The 13690-nt window shown below is 41.8% G+C and overlaps 1 protein-coding gene across 1 annotated transcript in view; it reads left to right on the forward strand.

Annotated features, from left to right (window-relative positions):
* TRDN (triadin) overlaps positions 1-13690 on the forward strand; it is a 187480-nt gene that overhangs the window by 72954 nt on the left and 100836 nt on the right. Inside the window, 1 exon segment of the mRNA XM_038770238.1 lies at positions 11439-11648. Coding sequence (XP_038626166.1) covers positions 11439-11648 — 210 coding nt within the window.

Raw genomic sequence — 13690 nt, forward strand, 5'->3', positions numbered from 1 at the left:
ATAAATTACAGATATATACGTAAGTGCTGTGGGACTGGAAGGAGGTGATGAATAAAGAGAGCAAGGCAGGATGACGCAGAACGGAATGGGAGAATAGGAAAGGAGGGCTTAGGGAAGGAAGGCCTCTTGGAAGAGATGTCCCTTCAGTAAGACTTTGAAGTGGGCGAGAGTAGTTGTCGGAACATATGTCATTTGTCACTCCTTGCAAAGTGTAAGACAACAAGGAAAATTCAGTCACACTATGATGAGTTCAACAAAACTTCGGGCACACAAGTGAGTTAATCCTGATGTAGGATGGGAGAGGGTCTATTTTCCTTAAGGTCACAGTGAGGTGACGTCTGTTTGAACTGAAGTAGTGTATTTTCCTACCTTTGTGAATTGCAGGACAGAAACTCTCCCTAAAAAATAATCAGACCTTAGACTGAAATGGGTTCACACCAATAATCTCACCATAAAGTCCAACATCATGTTTCTGTCAGAGATACTGAACAGTGCTTGGAGGAACTTCTTCTAGCAATCTATCTCAAGATTAGGCTCGTTTCTTCTACATACCTCATGATTTAATAATAATGATAATAATAATAATAATTAAAAAAGTATTTTTCAAGGGTTCACTATGTGCCAGGCACTGTATTGAGAAACAGCGTGGATAGAGCACAGGCCTGAGAGTCAGAAAGACCTGGATATTAATCCTGGCTCTGCCTTATGTCTGCTGTGTGGCCTTGGGCAAGTCACTTAATTTCTCTAAGCCTCAGTTACCTCACCTGCAAAATGGGGATTAAGAGTGTGAATCCCTTGTGGGACAGGGACTGCGTCCAATCTGATTAACTTGAATCTTCTCCAGAACTTAGAACAGTGCTTGGCACATAGCAAGTGCTTAACAAGTACCATAATTATTCTACAAGCAAATCAAATTAGACATATAGCTTGATAGCTTGATTGAAAAACAGCATAGCCTAGTGGAAAGAACACAGGCCCGGGAGCCAGAGGACATGGATTCTAATACCGGCTCTGCCACTTGCTTGCTGTTTGACCATGGGCAATTCACTTAATATTTCTGTGCCTCAGTTTCTTCAACTATAAAATGGGGATTCCATACCTGTTCTCCCTGCTACTTAGACTGGGGGCCCCATGATGGACAATGACTCTGTCCGACCTGATTGATTAGTATCTATCCCGGCACTTAGAACAGTGCTTGATACATATAAGGGCTTAACAAATGCTGTTAAAAAGAGGGGGAAAGAACCATTTGGGGTCATGTGTTTCTGCAGTGCTTATGTTAAGTTTAGACTGTGTCTTGGAGATTTTACCTGATCATTTTCTTTGGAGAAATGGTTATTATTATTATTGTTATTATTATGGCATTTATGAAGTGCTTACTATGTGCAAAGCACTGTTGTACGTGCTGGGGTAGATACAAGGTAACCAAGATGTCCCACGTGGGGCTCACAGACTTAATCCCTATTTTACAGATGAGGTAACTGAGGCACAGAGAAGTTAAGTGACTTGGCCAAAGTCACACAGCTGACAAGTGGCGGAGCCAGGTTACGAACCCATGACCTCTGACTCCAAAGCCCGGGATCTTTCCACTGAGCCACGGGTTCTACATGAAAAGTTCTTGACTGACAATTTGCATGTCAGACCTGTAAAAAAAGCTAGGTGCTCTTTTCTCCACCCCTAGTCAACTTGGCTACTGCCTAGAGCTGAAGGGATATTGGTCATTTCTCCCATAGAGATGAACTGTCAAGGATCTTTCTGACATTGTGCTTAAAAATCCCATGAGTCGGAGATTCATGTCAGCTTTGGTGAAACGGTCCAGTGCTCAAGAAGGGCAGGCAAAATCCACTGTTTTCTCACCTCTTAAATAAAGGCAAGAGAGGTTAAGTGGCAACCAATAGACCATGCAGCTCTTCATCGTTTAATCTCGCCCAACTCGCAGTTTTGCTGTCTTTCCGCATCTCCGCTTGTTCCAGGTGTCCCGAACAGCGATCAAATGATTTTGGGAAATCGAGATAAATGGAAGGAGAAACTAAGCATGCAAAGCCGGATTAAATCTGTTGAAAGCTCTGTCGCACTTCTGTGGAATCCACAATGGCTCTAGACCTCCACTGGGGTTCTCCCCTGCCTTCATAACCAACATGATGCTCAGGAGAGACCCTCATAAAACGTTCATAAACCTAACCCTTCCACCTTCTTTCGTTTTGGTCTTTAGCAATCATAAGCTCCAAAAATATTTAATCACTGTATCAGAACACAGCCTCTTCATTTTCGACATTTGCTAGTTATACCATTGAAAAGCAGCATGGCCTAGTTGAAAGACCTCGATCCTGGGTTCATTCAGTCATATTTATTGAATGCTTACCTTGTGCAGAGCACTGTACTAAGTGCTTGGGAGAGTACAACATAACAATAAACAGGCACATTCCCTGTCTATTCTAATCAGGGCTCTGCTCCCTGCTTTGTGTATGATCTTTTGAAAGTCACTAAATTTCTCTGTGCGTTAGTTTCCTCATCTATAAAATGGGGATAAAATACTTATTCTCCCTCTAACTTTGACTGGCAGCCCCACTGAGGGCAAGGATTGTGTCCATGTCTGACCCGATTATCTTGTATCTACCACAGCAATTACGTGTTTGGCAAATAGAGAGTGTTTAACAAATATCAAAATTATTATCATTATTAATTCAGAGAGCCCTCTTTACTCAGAATTATTTGCTCCAGGAGATTGGGGTAGGGTGGAACAGAAGTGGGAGGGATGAAGAATACTGATTGCTTGAACAGGTGAATAAAACCTTGAATTTTGTTTTACAAAATGCTTTCATAACAGTTTCATTTTGTCCTCAAATCCTGTCTGTGTAATGACGGAGAGGCAGATATTATTATCTCCATTTTACCAATGAAGAAACAAGCCAAGAGGAGTTAAGTGACCTACGTGTTAGCATAACAGGCTAGTAGTCGAGCTGACATTGGGATTTAAGTCTTGTGACTCCCAGCCCTGAGCTTTTTTCACTAGACCAAGCCCCCTCCTGTGTGTAAAACTCCACCCTATAAATGAGAAATTCAATAAACAACAGCCAAGTTCTATGTTTTAGCCTGATTCTCTCATGGAAATAAGCTAGAATTGAGCTAAAGGCATTAAACATAGTTTATTTAATATGATTCGCAATTACTTCATTATTTTCAATTAAATAACTTCCATCACTACCTGAATTTCTATGGTATAATGCTTTAGTTTTCTGGTGGTCAGATTTATTGTGTTCACTTGGTGCAATGCACTGATCCAAGCCCTTGGGAAAGTCCTATGAGAGCAATAATAATAATAATGGCATTTATTAAGCGCTTACTGTGTGCAAAGCACTGTTCTAATTCATTCATTCATTCATTCAATCGTATTTATTGAGCACTTACTGTGTACAGAGCACTGTACTAAGCGCTTGGGAAGTACAGGTTGGCAACATATAGAGACGGTCCCTACCCAACAGCGGGCTCACAGTCTAGAAGGGGGAGACAGACAACAAAACAAAACATATAAACCAAATAAAATAAATAGAATAAATATGTACAAGTAAAATAAATAAATAAATAGAGTAATAAATATGTACAAACATATATACATTTATACAGGTGCTGTAGGGAGGGGAAGGAGGTAAGGCATTGGGGATGGAGAGGGGGAGTAGGAGGAGAGAAAGGAGGGGACTCTGTTTGGAAATGCCTCCTCTAAGCGCTGGGGAGGTTACAAGGTGATCAGGTTGTCCCAAGGTGGGCTCACAGTCTTAAACCCCATTTTACAGATGGGGTAACTGAGGCACAGAGAAGTTAAGTGACTTGCCCAAAGTCACACAGCTGACAATTGGCGGAGCAGGGATTTGAACCCATGACCTCTGACTCCAGAGCCCCGGCTCTTTCCACTGAGCCATACTGCTTCTCTCAAGCTACATTCCCTACCCACAAGAAACTCAGTTCTAATTGAGAGGACAGACATACCATCTGGGAAAACAGGGCCTGTGAAGGGGATGAAGGAGGGTGAGTTGACAGCAATGTTAGCTTAGGAAAAATGTGGGGAATAATAGGGGTGAGCACTCACAGGGCTTAGAGTGTGAAGAGGAAGGAGAACACTTAATATATTCCCATGTTGCTGATGAGGAAAATGAGATACAGAGAAGTCCCCAGAGTTACACCAGAGGCAGGTAGTGGAACCCAAGGTTGGTCATTCTACAGGGTGCGAGGAGGAGCTCGTTGTGAGCATGGATTGTGTCTATTTATGGTTATATTGAACTTTTAGGGTTGTACTGTACTCTCCCAAGCACTTAGTACAGTCTTCTGTACATGGTAAGTGCTCTAGAAATACAGTTGATTGACTGGTTGAGGCAAAATGAGAGACAGGCCCTTAAGGCCCCCAGATTTCTAAGGACCCTGAGATTGACTCAGTTTCCGGGGTTGCGCTGGGGTTCAGGTTGATCAGTGTGCCTCTCCCTCCCCACCTCTAGTTCCCACATAGCTGGACTGATCGCCACTTTAAAGGACAGGAGTTTGCCTTGAATCAGACCTCCTTAGTCATCCTAAATCTGGACACGGTGAAGCTGAGAGGGGACATGATTTTAGGGGTCCAAACAGTGAAGGGTATGGTCCTGGAAAAAAATATTGGCTAATTCCTTAACCCTACGATGAGACTTTAGCAGGTTCTAGACCAACAAAATGTAGCAATGGGGGAGATAAGCTTATGGAATTATTTTACCACGGGGTTGTATAGGCTGAATATCTTCAGGTTCAGGGAAGCAGTTTATGGGAGATCCTGGGTGCCTACCAGTGAGGGTGGCTGTCCAGTAGGGTAGCCAGCACATATTTGGCTGGAGAAGCAGCATGGCTCAGTGGAAAGAGCCCGGGCTTTGGAGTCAGAGGTCAGGGGTTCAAATTCCAGCTCCACGAATTGTCAGCTATGTGACTTTGGACAAGTCACTTCACTTCTCTGTGCCTCAGTTACCTCATCTGTAAAATGGGGATTAAGACTGTGAGCCCCAATGTGGGACAACCTGATCACCTTGTAACCTCCCCAGTGCTTAGAACAGTGCTTTGCACATAGTAAGCGCTTAAGAAATGCCATTATTATTATTATTATTATTATTATTATTATTATTATATTTTCTCTAAACATCCCATCCTGAGGCTATTGTTGGAGACAGAATCCTGGCCTTGGATAGGTGATTGACCTAGTACTTAAAAACAGTAGAATTGTACAACCATCTATTTTTCGATCCATCAATCTGAAGTGGTGGATGCAATTCTCCTGGTTTTTCTCCTTCAAGGTAACAAGGAGGGTTTCTGAGTTAGACAATGGGGGCTTGACGAACATATCGACTTTCAGGTGTGCGTCTCCAAAACACTCATAATTCACTTACTCTCCTGCAACTTATTATGCCAAAGGTTTGATTCACATGTATTCCCCACTTGGGTCTTAAATTGCATTTCAAAGCACTTCTATCATTCATCCATTTTCAGAACTGCCATTACAGTTGATAGGAGTTTGGCACAAAAATCAATGGCAGGATATGATGCGAACGTTTTCTAATTTTCCTTTTTTGAACACCATCTCAAGTACAATGTGAGATCTCTCTCTTTTAAGTATTTTTCCACCTTGCTATCACTTCAACTAAATTGAGTTCATGAACTTGGGAGGTGTTTTCATGTAGTTTTTCAAAAAAAAGATGTATCATCCCTCTCTTTCATTTCTTCCTAAATTCATTTTGAAATCTTTGTTGTAATTAAATCACCTAAAATTTCCCCATTATCTTAAAAGGAAAAACTTCAAACTTCTCCCTCCAGTTATTATCATTATTATATATCAGTATTATAGTGATTTTTGTTTTGTATATTCTACTGTTGTTTATATTCTACTGTTGTTCATTTTTCAAATTTTCTTGAACTTAAATAGCTCCTTCCTCCTGAGATGATCAAAGACTTCCCCATTTTTATTCTATTTCATCCACATCATTCCAGGTTTGTATGTTAGGGCACAGGGTTTAATTGACAACAGAAGAAAATTGGGGAAGTGGAGCAAATGTTTTCCGAAACTTTGGAAATTTACATGTAAAGTTGTCACTTAATGGACACTAACACACCCCTTCTTAAAGGCTTAGGAGAAAACACTGCCCCTATTCTGGCTGAAAAAAAATGGAATGTATCCCTGTGCTTTGTTTGGTACAATTGAATGAATAATAAATACATCACTATTTGAACAAAATAATCATAGTCGTTCGGTATTCATTTCTTAATCCTAGAAAGAGCTTTTAAGTTTTATTATAATAATTATGGTATTTGTTAAGTGCTTTCTATGAGTCAAGCACTGCTCTAAGCACAGGGGCAAGGCAATCATGTTGCCCCACATGGGGTTCACAGTCTTAATCCCTATTTTACAGATGAGGTAACTGAGGCATAGAGAAGTTAAGTGGCTTGCCCAAGGTCACAGAGCAGACAAGTAGCAGAGCTGGGATTAGAACCCATGTTTTCTGACTCCCAAGTCTGTGCTCTTTCTACTAAACCATGCTGCAAGGTACTTCTTTTGGATGAGTCATTTGAGAAGAGAAATATAGTTGCCATGATAACAGTATGTTCACCAAGATGATATTTAGTTGAATTTCCTGTACCATAAAATGTGTTTGGGCAGTCCAAAGGATAAAGAGTTCCATGCAAGGGGCGCTATGCTGTTTTCAATGGGATGGCAATGTGAATTAAATTCACCTTGAACTGTAGTAATATAGTATTATATTATAGTAACTATAGTAATATAGTAATATAGTAATATAGTAACTATAGTAATATAGTAATATAGTAATATAGTAACTATAGTAATAATAATAGTAATGCATTTATTAAGCACTTAAGATGTGCAAAGCACTGGTCTATGCACTGGGGAGATTACAAGGTGGTCAAGTTGTCCATGGGGGGGGGGCTCCCAGTATTAATCCCCATTTTACTGATGAGGTAACTGAGGCCCAGAGAAGTTAAGTGACTTGCCCAAAGACACACAGCTGACAATTGGCGGAGCTGGGATTTGACCCCATGACCTCCGACTCCAAAGCCCGTGCTCTTTTCCACTGAGCCACGCTGCTTCTCACGCTGCTTCTGCTTTTATCACGAGAAGGCGAAATGGAACTTTATTGATTTGGCTTTTCCTTAAGGTAGTTGATCTCTATTACTCTTTGGCTCTTGGCAGATTTTTGCACACCTGGTGAAATATCTGATCCAAAATTTGTCCTGGAAAGTAGAAGCAGGGAACTCCTACTTATTTCCAGCTTATTTGGCTGGAAAAAAAAAACCCAAAAAAGCTTACATAATTTGTATCTCTTTATAATTCAGATATTGGAGAGACCCAATTTACTCTTTTATAAGCTCATGTTTGATGTAGGTGTTTGACACTAGAATGTTAAAATTGGGAGTGTCCTCCAGATAACCATCTAATCCAGCCCCCTTTCTCCATTAGGTGAATGACAAAACCATTCTGAACAGAATCTGTTCCTTTCCTTAAAATCTCTAGGGATGGAGCGAGTCCACCCTCTTCCTCTGCAAACTGTCCTAATGCTCTATCACTATGAGAATCAAGATGTTTTCCCTTAGGACAGCATAAATCTTTCCAGCTTGAATCATAGCTCATTTCCTTTTGTGGTGTCTTTTGGGTAAAGACTCAGCCTTATGGTTCACGCAGAATTGCAGCATAACAATTTGTGATCCTTTGGGAAAAATAAAGTTAGCCATGTCACAGTGGAAAAATGGTTACAGGAATGCAAATAGAACGGGGAGATGGTTAATGTGAATGAGTGATGTCTCAAGGTGAGATTTGTCCTTTCTTTGAGCGGGTATTCAGCCTCATATTCTAAGCCTACTTATTCCTCTTTCTCCCTCTCTACCAATCTCTCTATAACTGTGGATGAGTTATTCCAGCTCTGCCACGTGTCTGTTGTGTGATCCTGGGCAAGTCACTTAGCTTCTCTGTGCCTCCGTTACCTCACCTGCTAAAAGGGGATTTTGAGTGGGAGCCTCATGAGGGACAGAGACTGTGTCCACCCTGATTAGCTTGTATCTACCCCAGAGGTTAGAACACTGCTTGGCACTCAACAAATACCATCATTCCTATTATTATTATCAAAAAGCCTTAAAATATAAAAATTATACCTTCCCCTCAACTCTGCTTAGGTGCAGTGCAGGAGCAGGAATTCCACAAAGGGTGAAGTTGGAGCAAACTTGTTTGCCAGTATATGCCCCTGTTGGTTCCTAAAGGAGGGTTATCTGGTCACCTCATCTTCCCCCTACAACTTTCCCATCACAATCGACAGACGCATGATCCTCTCTATTTCCATCTTGACATTTTCTATGACTCTTTTTTTAATGGTATTTGTTAAGCGCTTACTATGTGCCAGGCACCGTACTAAACCCTGGAGAAGATACAAGCTAGTCAGGTTGGACATAAACCATGTCCCACAAATGGCTCACGGTCTTAATCCTCATTTTACAGATGAGGTAACTGAGGCACAGAGAAGTGAAGTGACTTGCCCACGCACACACAGCAGACAAGTGGCAGAGCTGGGACTAGAACCCAGGTCCTTCTGACTCTCAGGCTCGTGTTCTTTCCATTGTCATGTCATAACTCCTCAATCTCTTTCAAATGTCTTGTTTCTTGCTTTTTTACGGTATTTATTAAGTGCTTAGCATTTGCCAGGCACTATTCTAAGCACTGGGGTAGATACAAGATGATCAGTTGGGACACAATCCCTGTCCCACATTCATTCATTCATTCATTCATTCAGTCGTATTTATTGAGCACTTACTGTGTGCAGAACACTGTACTGAGTGCTTGGGAAGTACAAGTCGGCAACATATAGAGATGGTCCCCTATCCAACAATGGGTTCATAGTCTAGAAGGGGGAGACAGACAATGAAACAAAACATTTAGACAGGTTTCAAAATCGTCAGAACAAATAGAATTAAAGCTATATGCACATCATTAACAAAATAAATAGAATAGTATATATGTACAAGTAAAATAAATAGATTAATAAATCTGTACAAATATATACAAGTGCTGTGGGGAGGGGAAGGAGGTAGGGAGGAGAGGATTGGGAGGAGGAGAAGAAAAAGGGGGACACATGGGTCACACAGTCTTAATCCTCATTTTGCAGGTGAAGGAACTGAGGTACACTGAAGTGAAGTGACTTGCCCAACATCAAACAGCCCCCCCCCCCCCCCCTTTTAGACTGTGAGCCCACTGTTGGGTAGGGACTGTCTCTATATGTTGCCAACTTGTACTTCCCAAGCGCTTAGTACAGTGCTCTGCACACAGTAAGCGCTCAATAAATGCGACTGATTGATTGATTGAAAAGGGGCAGAGCCGGTCTGAGTTCCAAGACTGTGCTCTATCCTGTAGCCCACACTGCTAACTCCTGTTGGCTTTCCTCCAAAACATTTTCTGGATCTGCCCCTTCCCCTTTGTCTAAATGGCCTCTACTTTTGTCCAGGTACTTATTGTTTATCAGCTAAAATACTCTATCAGCCTCCCTACTCTCTCCCTGCCTCTCTTCTTGCCAGCCTCTACCTCACTCTGCTGCTAGGATCATTGTACTTAATGAGTCATTTGGCAAATGTCTTTCCACTCTCCTAAAACATCCAGTGATTACTCATTCATCTCTGCATCAAACAGATGTTTCCTGGCCATTAGTTTTAAGACCCTCCTTCTCGATTGTAAGCGCTGGTGGGCAAGGAATATGTCTACCAACTCTGGTATGTTGTACTCTCCTAAGTACTTATTATGGTGTTCTGCGCAGAGTAAGTGCTCAATAAATACCACCGATTAATCGATCAGTTAGCCCTCTCTTTGCCTATCCATTCCCCTCTCACACTAAACCCCAGCATGTGCTCTTTGTTCTTCTCAAGCTACCCTACTAACATGTACCTCTTCCTCATAAATAAAATAAAATAAGATTGAATGAATAAAAGCCCGCTGTTCTGATCTCTTGCCCTTCAAATCTGCTCCCAAGTCTCCCCATCTTCAAAGTCTGCTTGAAACTCCACCTTCTCCAAGAGTTTTGCCCAATTAATTTTTCTTTTATCTAGGTCACATCCTCCCTCCTTTCAGCTCAGTAATTTTGCATCACCTCAGCACTTTTGCACTCACAACTTCTCAAAATTTTGCATATGTTGATTTACATACTCTACTTATTTAAGCACTTCTTCCACCTGTTTGTAAATTAGTTTATGACTCCTTCCCCTTGATATTGTAAGTTCTTTGTGGGCAAGGGGCTCTTTTGAAATGTTTTAAGTACTTAATTCAGTGCTCTACACAGAATATGTGCCCAATAAATGCTACTGATTGATTTATTGATTTTCACGGTGCTACCCAGAACAAGATGGAAAATTCTAATACAGTCAGTAGCTTCAGTAACTGCTTTGCTTATTCCTAATTTTTGTTTTTGTCATTCATGTCTATGTTTTTCCTTTTTTATCTCTTTATGCTCGGGAATTTATGTCACTTGTCTCCCCCATTAGATTGTAAGATTTTATGATCTTGGGGAAGGCCTGTGTATTTCACTGTAGTTGTATGTTTCTCAGTGCCCGCATACTGTAGGTATGATGACTGATGACGCTAAACACAAAACACTCCCATAAATGTTCAACTTGTAGGGTTGGTTATTATACTCTCACTCTAGACTGTAATCTCATCATGGGCAGAGATCATGGCTACCAACTCTGTTATATTGTACTCCCTCAAGCACTTAGTACATTGCTCTGCACACATTAAGCACTCAATAAATATGATTGGTTATGCATTTTCAATTAACCTTTCTAGTTCACTATATTAAAATAATTTACAAACATCCAGGACGAGAGTGGTTTATACAGGTTATTCCCCTGCCATAGTTATTTCCAGATTCCAGCAGAGAGACCCTTCCTCCTTTCCCTTCCCTTATTTATTTATATTAATGTCTGTCTCCCCCTCTAGACCGTAAGCTCGTTATGGGCGAGAAACATGTCTACCAACTCTTTTACTGTACTCTCCCAAGTGCTTAGTACACAGTGCTCTGCACACAGTAAGTGCTCAATAAATGCGATTGATTGATTGATTCATAAATGATCTGATGAACCTTTATTTCCTCTGCCTTCTCAGGTGTAGGTCTCCTATCCTGAATGGAAAATGATGGGGATCTATTAGAAACACACTACTGATATTCCCCATCTGGGCAATAGGAATGTTGGGAAACAGCTGATGTAACTTTGGTCCGCACTTTGGGGCTTAAATTCCTTGTGGACAGGGAACATATCTGCCACCTCTGTTATACTGTACTCTCCCAAACTCTTAGTGAAGTGCTCTGCTCACAGTAAGGGCTCGTTAGGTGCAACTGATTGATTAAATTTCTAAACTTTATTTCTGTCTGTTTCTTTAAATCGATTAGGACAGAACTCCACCACCACTACTGTGATAGACAGCAAAAATGGATCTTTGCCCAAATCACCTGGAAAAGTGCTGAAAAGATCAGTCACAGAAGACATAGTGACAACCTTCAGCTCTCCAGCAGCCTGGCTTCTTGTGGCCGCCCTGATCGTGACCTGGTCGGCTGTTGCTGTGGTGATGTTTGACTTGGTCGATTACAAGAACTTTTCAGGTAAGAACCCCTGAAGTGGTGCCATATTCTTTGATTTACTGATACTCTTTTCTTTGTATTAAACTCTAAGTAGTAGCAGTAGCAGCAGCAGTGTGTAGTGGATACAGCTTGAGCCTGGGCATCAGAATGTCATGGGTTCTAATGCCGGCTCCAGCACTTGTCAGCTGTATGATCTAGGACAAGTCACTTAACTTCTCTGTGCCTCAGTTACCTCATCTGTAAAATGGGGATTGAAACTGTGTGTGGGACAGGGACTATCCAATCGACTCGTTTGTATCTACCCCAGCACTGGGTAAGGTGCCAGGCACATAGTAAGTGCTTAGCAAATACCATTATTATTAGAAGTAGTAGTAATAGATTTATTGAGTACCAGTTGAGTGTGATAGCCTCTTCTAAATATTTTTACAAGTACAAACAGAAGCAGGAGACACAATTCCATCCCACAAGGCTCACATTCTATTGGACATTTCATTACGTCTCATCACATAAAACCCCTCTGTGGAGTGTTGCTTTATTTTCATAAAACTTGTTAAAAATGGATATGCAGAAGGATTATATCATACCTTTCCTCCAAGTGTCCTGTGTTTCCACTTATAAGTGACTGGATGGACCATAGATCTGACCCAATAATGGCATATCTTGTGTTCCCATATTTTAATAAGTTTTGATAAGGTGCTTTCATTGTTTCAGTGTTCATATATGTCTGACTTAAAAAGGATCACCTTGAGTTCTGCTATTTATACTTTCATTTGTCAAACAAAGGATTTAGAACAGCAACTTAGAGCTAATTAGCAAGCACTTGTTCTTATCTCCCACACACCTCCTTCCTGCAAATGTGTCCCATTCCCCCAAAGAGATCTCCGATCTTTTGACCCCATCCAATTTTCTCAGGTAATCATGCCCCATTTAGCCTCTGTACCCAGACTTGCTTCCCTAGATGAACAAATTGACGCATTCAACACTACACTCACTACTGAATTCAAGTCACTCCCTCCCCATCCCTTGATTGATATTGCACCACAAGCCCACAGCCCTGGATCACCTACGCAGTCTTCTTCCTTCTCTCCTGTGCACAAACTGCACAGCGCTGATGGCGGAAATCTAGATACCAGGCCAACCTCGCCTACCCCAAGTTCATTCTTGCATGCTTTGACTCTGCACTGTCCTCTACCAGGCAAATATTCTTTCCCTTCTTGTTGACACTCAGAGAGACTCCGATAGATTTAGGCAGGGAATGTGTCTGTTATATTGTTGCATTGCACTCTCCCAAGAGCTTAGTATGGTGCTCTGCCCTTATGGCACCCTTGCCCATCGCCCTCACCAGTCATTCCAGATATTTAACTCCCTCCTCAGGCCCTCTGTTGCCTTCCCTTCCCCATCCCTTGCCCCTAGTGACCTGGCCAACTACGTTATTAAGAAAATTAACACCATCAGGTGTGACCTCCCTAAAACCACCCTTGTCCTCCGCAGTCCCATCCATTTCCAGCCCCCTTTTCCACTTTCCCATCCTTCCCAACAGTATCTCCAGAGGAGATCTACTGCCTCTTCTCAAATCTACCCTCTCCACATGCACATTGGACCACATTCCTTCACACCTTGTAAAGACTCTCTCTCTCTCCCTCCCTCCCTAACAGCCATCTTCATCTGTTCACTCTCCAAAGGCTTCTTCCACACTGCCTTCAAACATGTCCATTTCTCCCACATCCTAAAAAACCCTTCCCTTGACCACCCCCGGCTCCCTCCAGTTATTGCCCTATCTCCCTCCTACCATTCCTCTCCAAAATCCTTGAGCAAGTTTGTCTAAATCTGTTGTCTCAAACCTTCCCTTGACCCCCCCCCCCCCCGGCTCCCTCCAGGTATTGCCCTATCTACGTCCTACCATTCCTCTCCAAAATCCTTGAGCAAGTTGTCTAAATCTTTTGTCTCAAATTCTTCTCCTCCAGTTCTCTCCTGGATCCCCTTCAGTCTGGCTTCCTTCCCCTTTACTCCACAGAAACTACCCGCTCAAAGGTCACCAATGATCTCCTTCTTACCAAATCAAA

The sequence above is a fragment of the Tachyglossus aculeatus genome, chromosome 2 (genome assembly GCF_015852505.1).
Source record: "Tachyglossus aculeatus isolate mTacAcu1 chromosome 2, mTacAcu1.pri, whole genome shotgun sequence".
NCBI classification, from domain to species: Eukaryota; Metazoa; Chordata; class Mammalia; order Monotremata; family Tachyglossidae; genus Tachyglossus; species Tachyglossus aculeatus.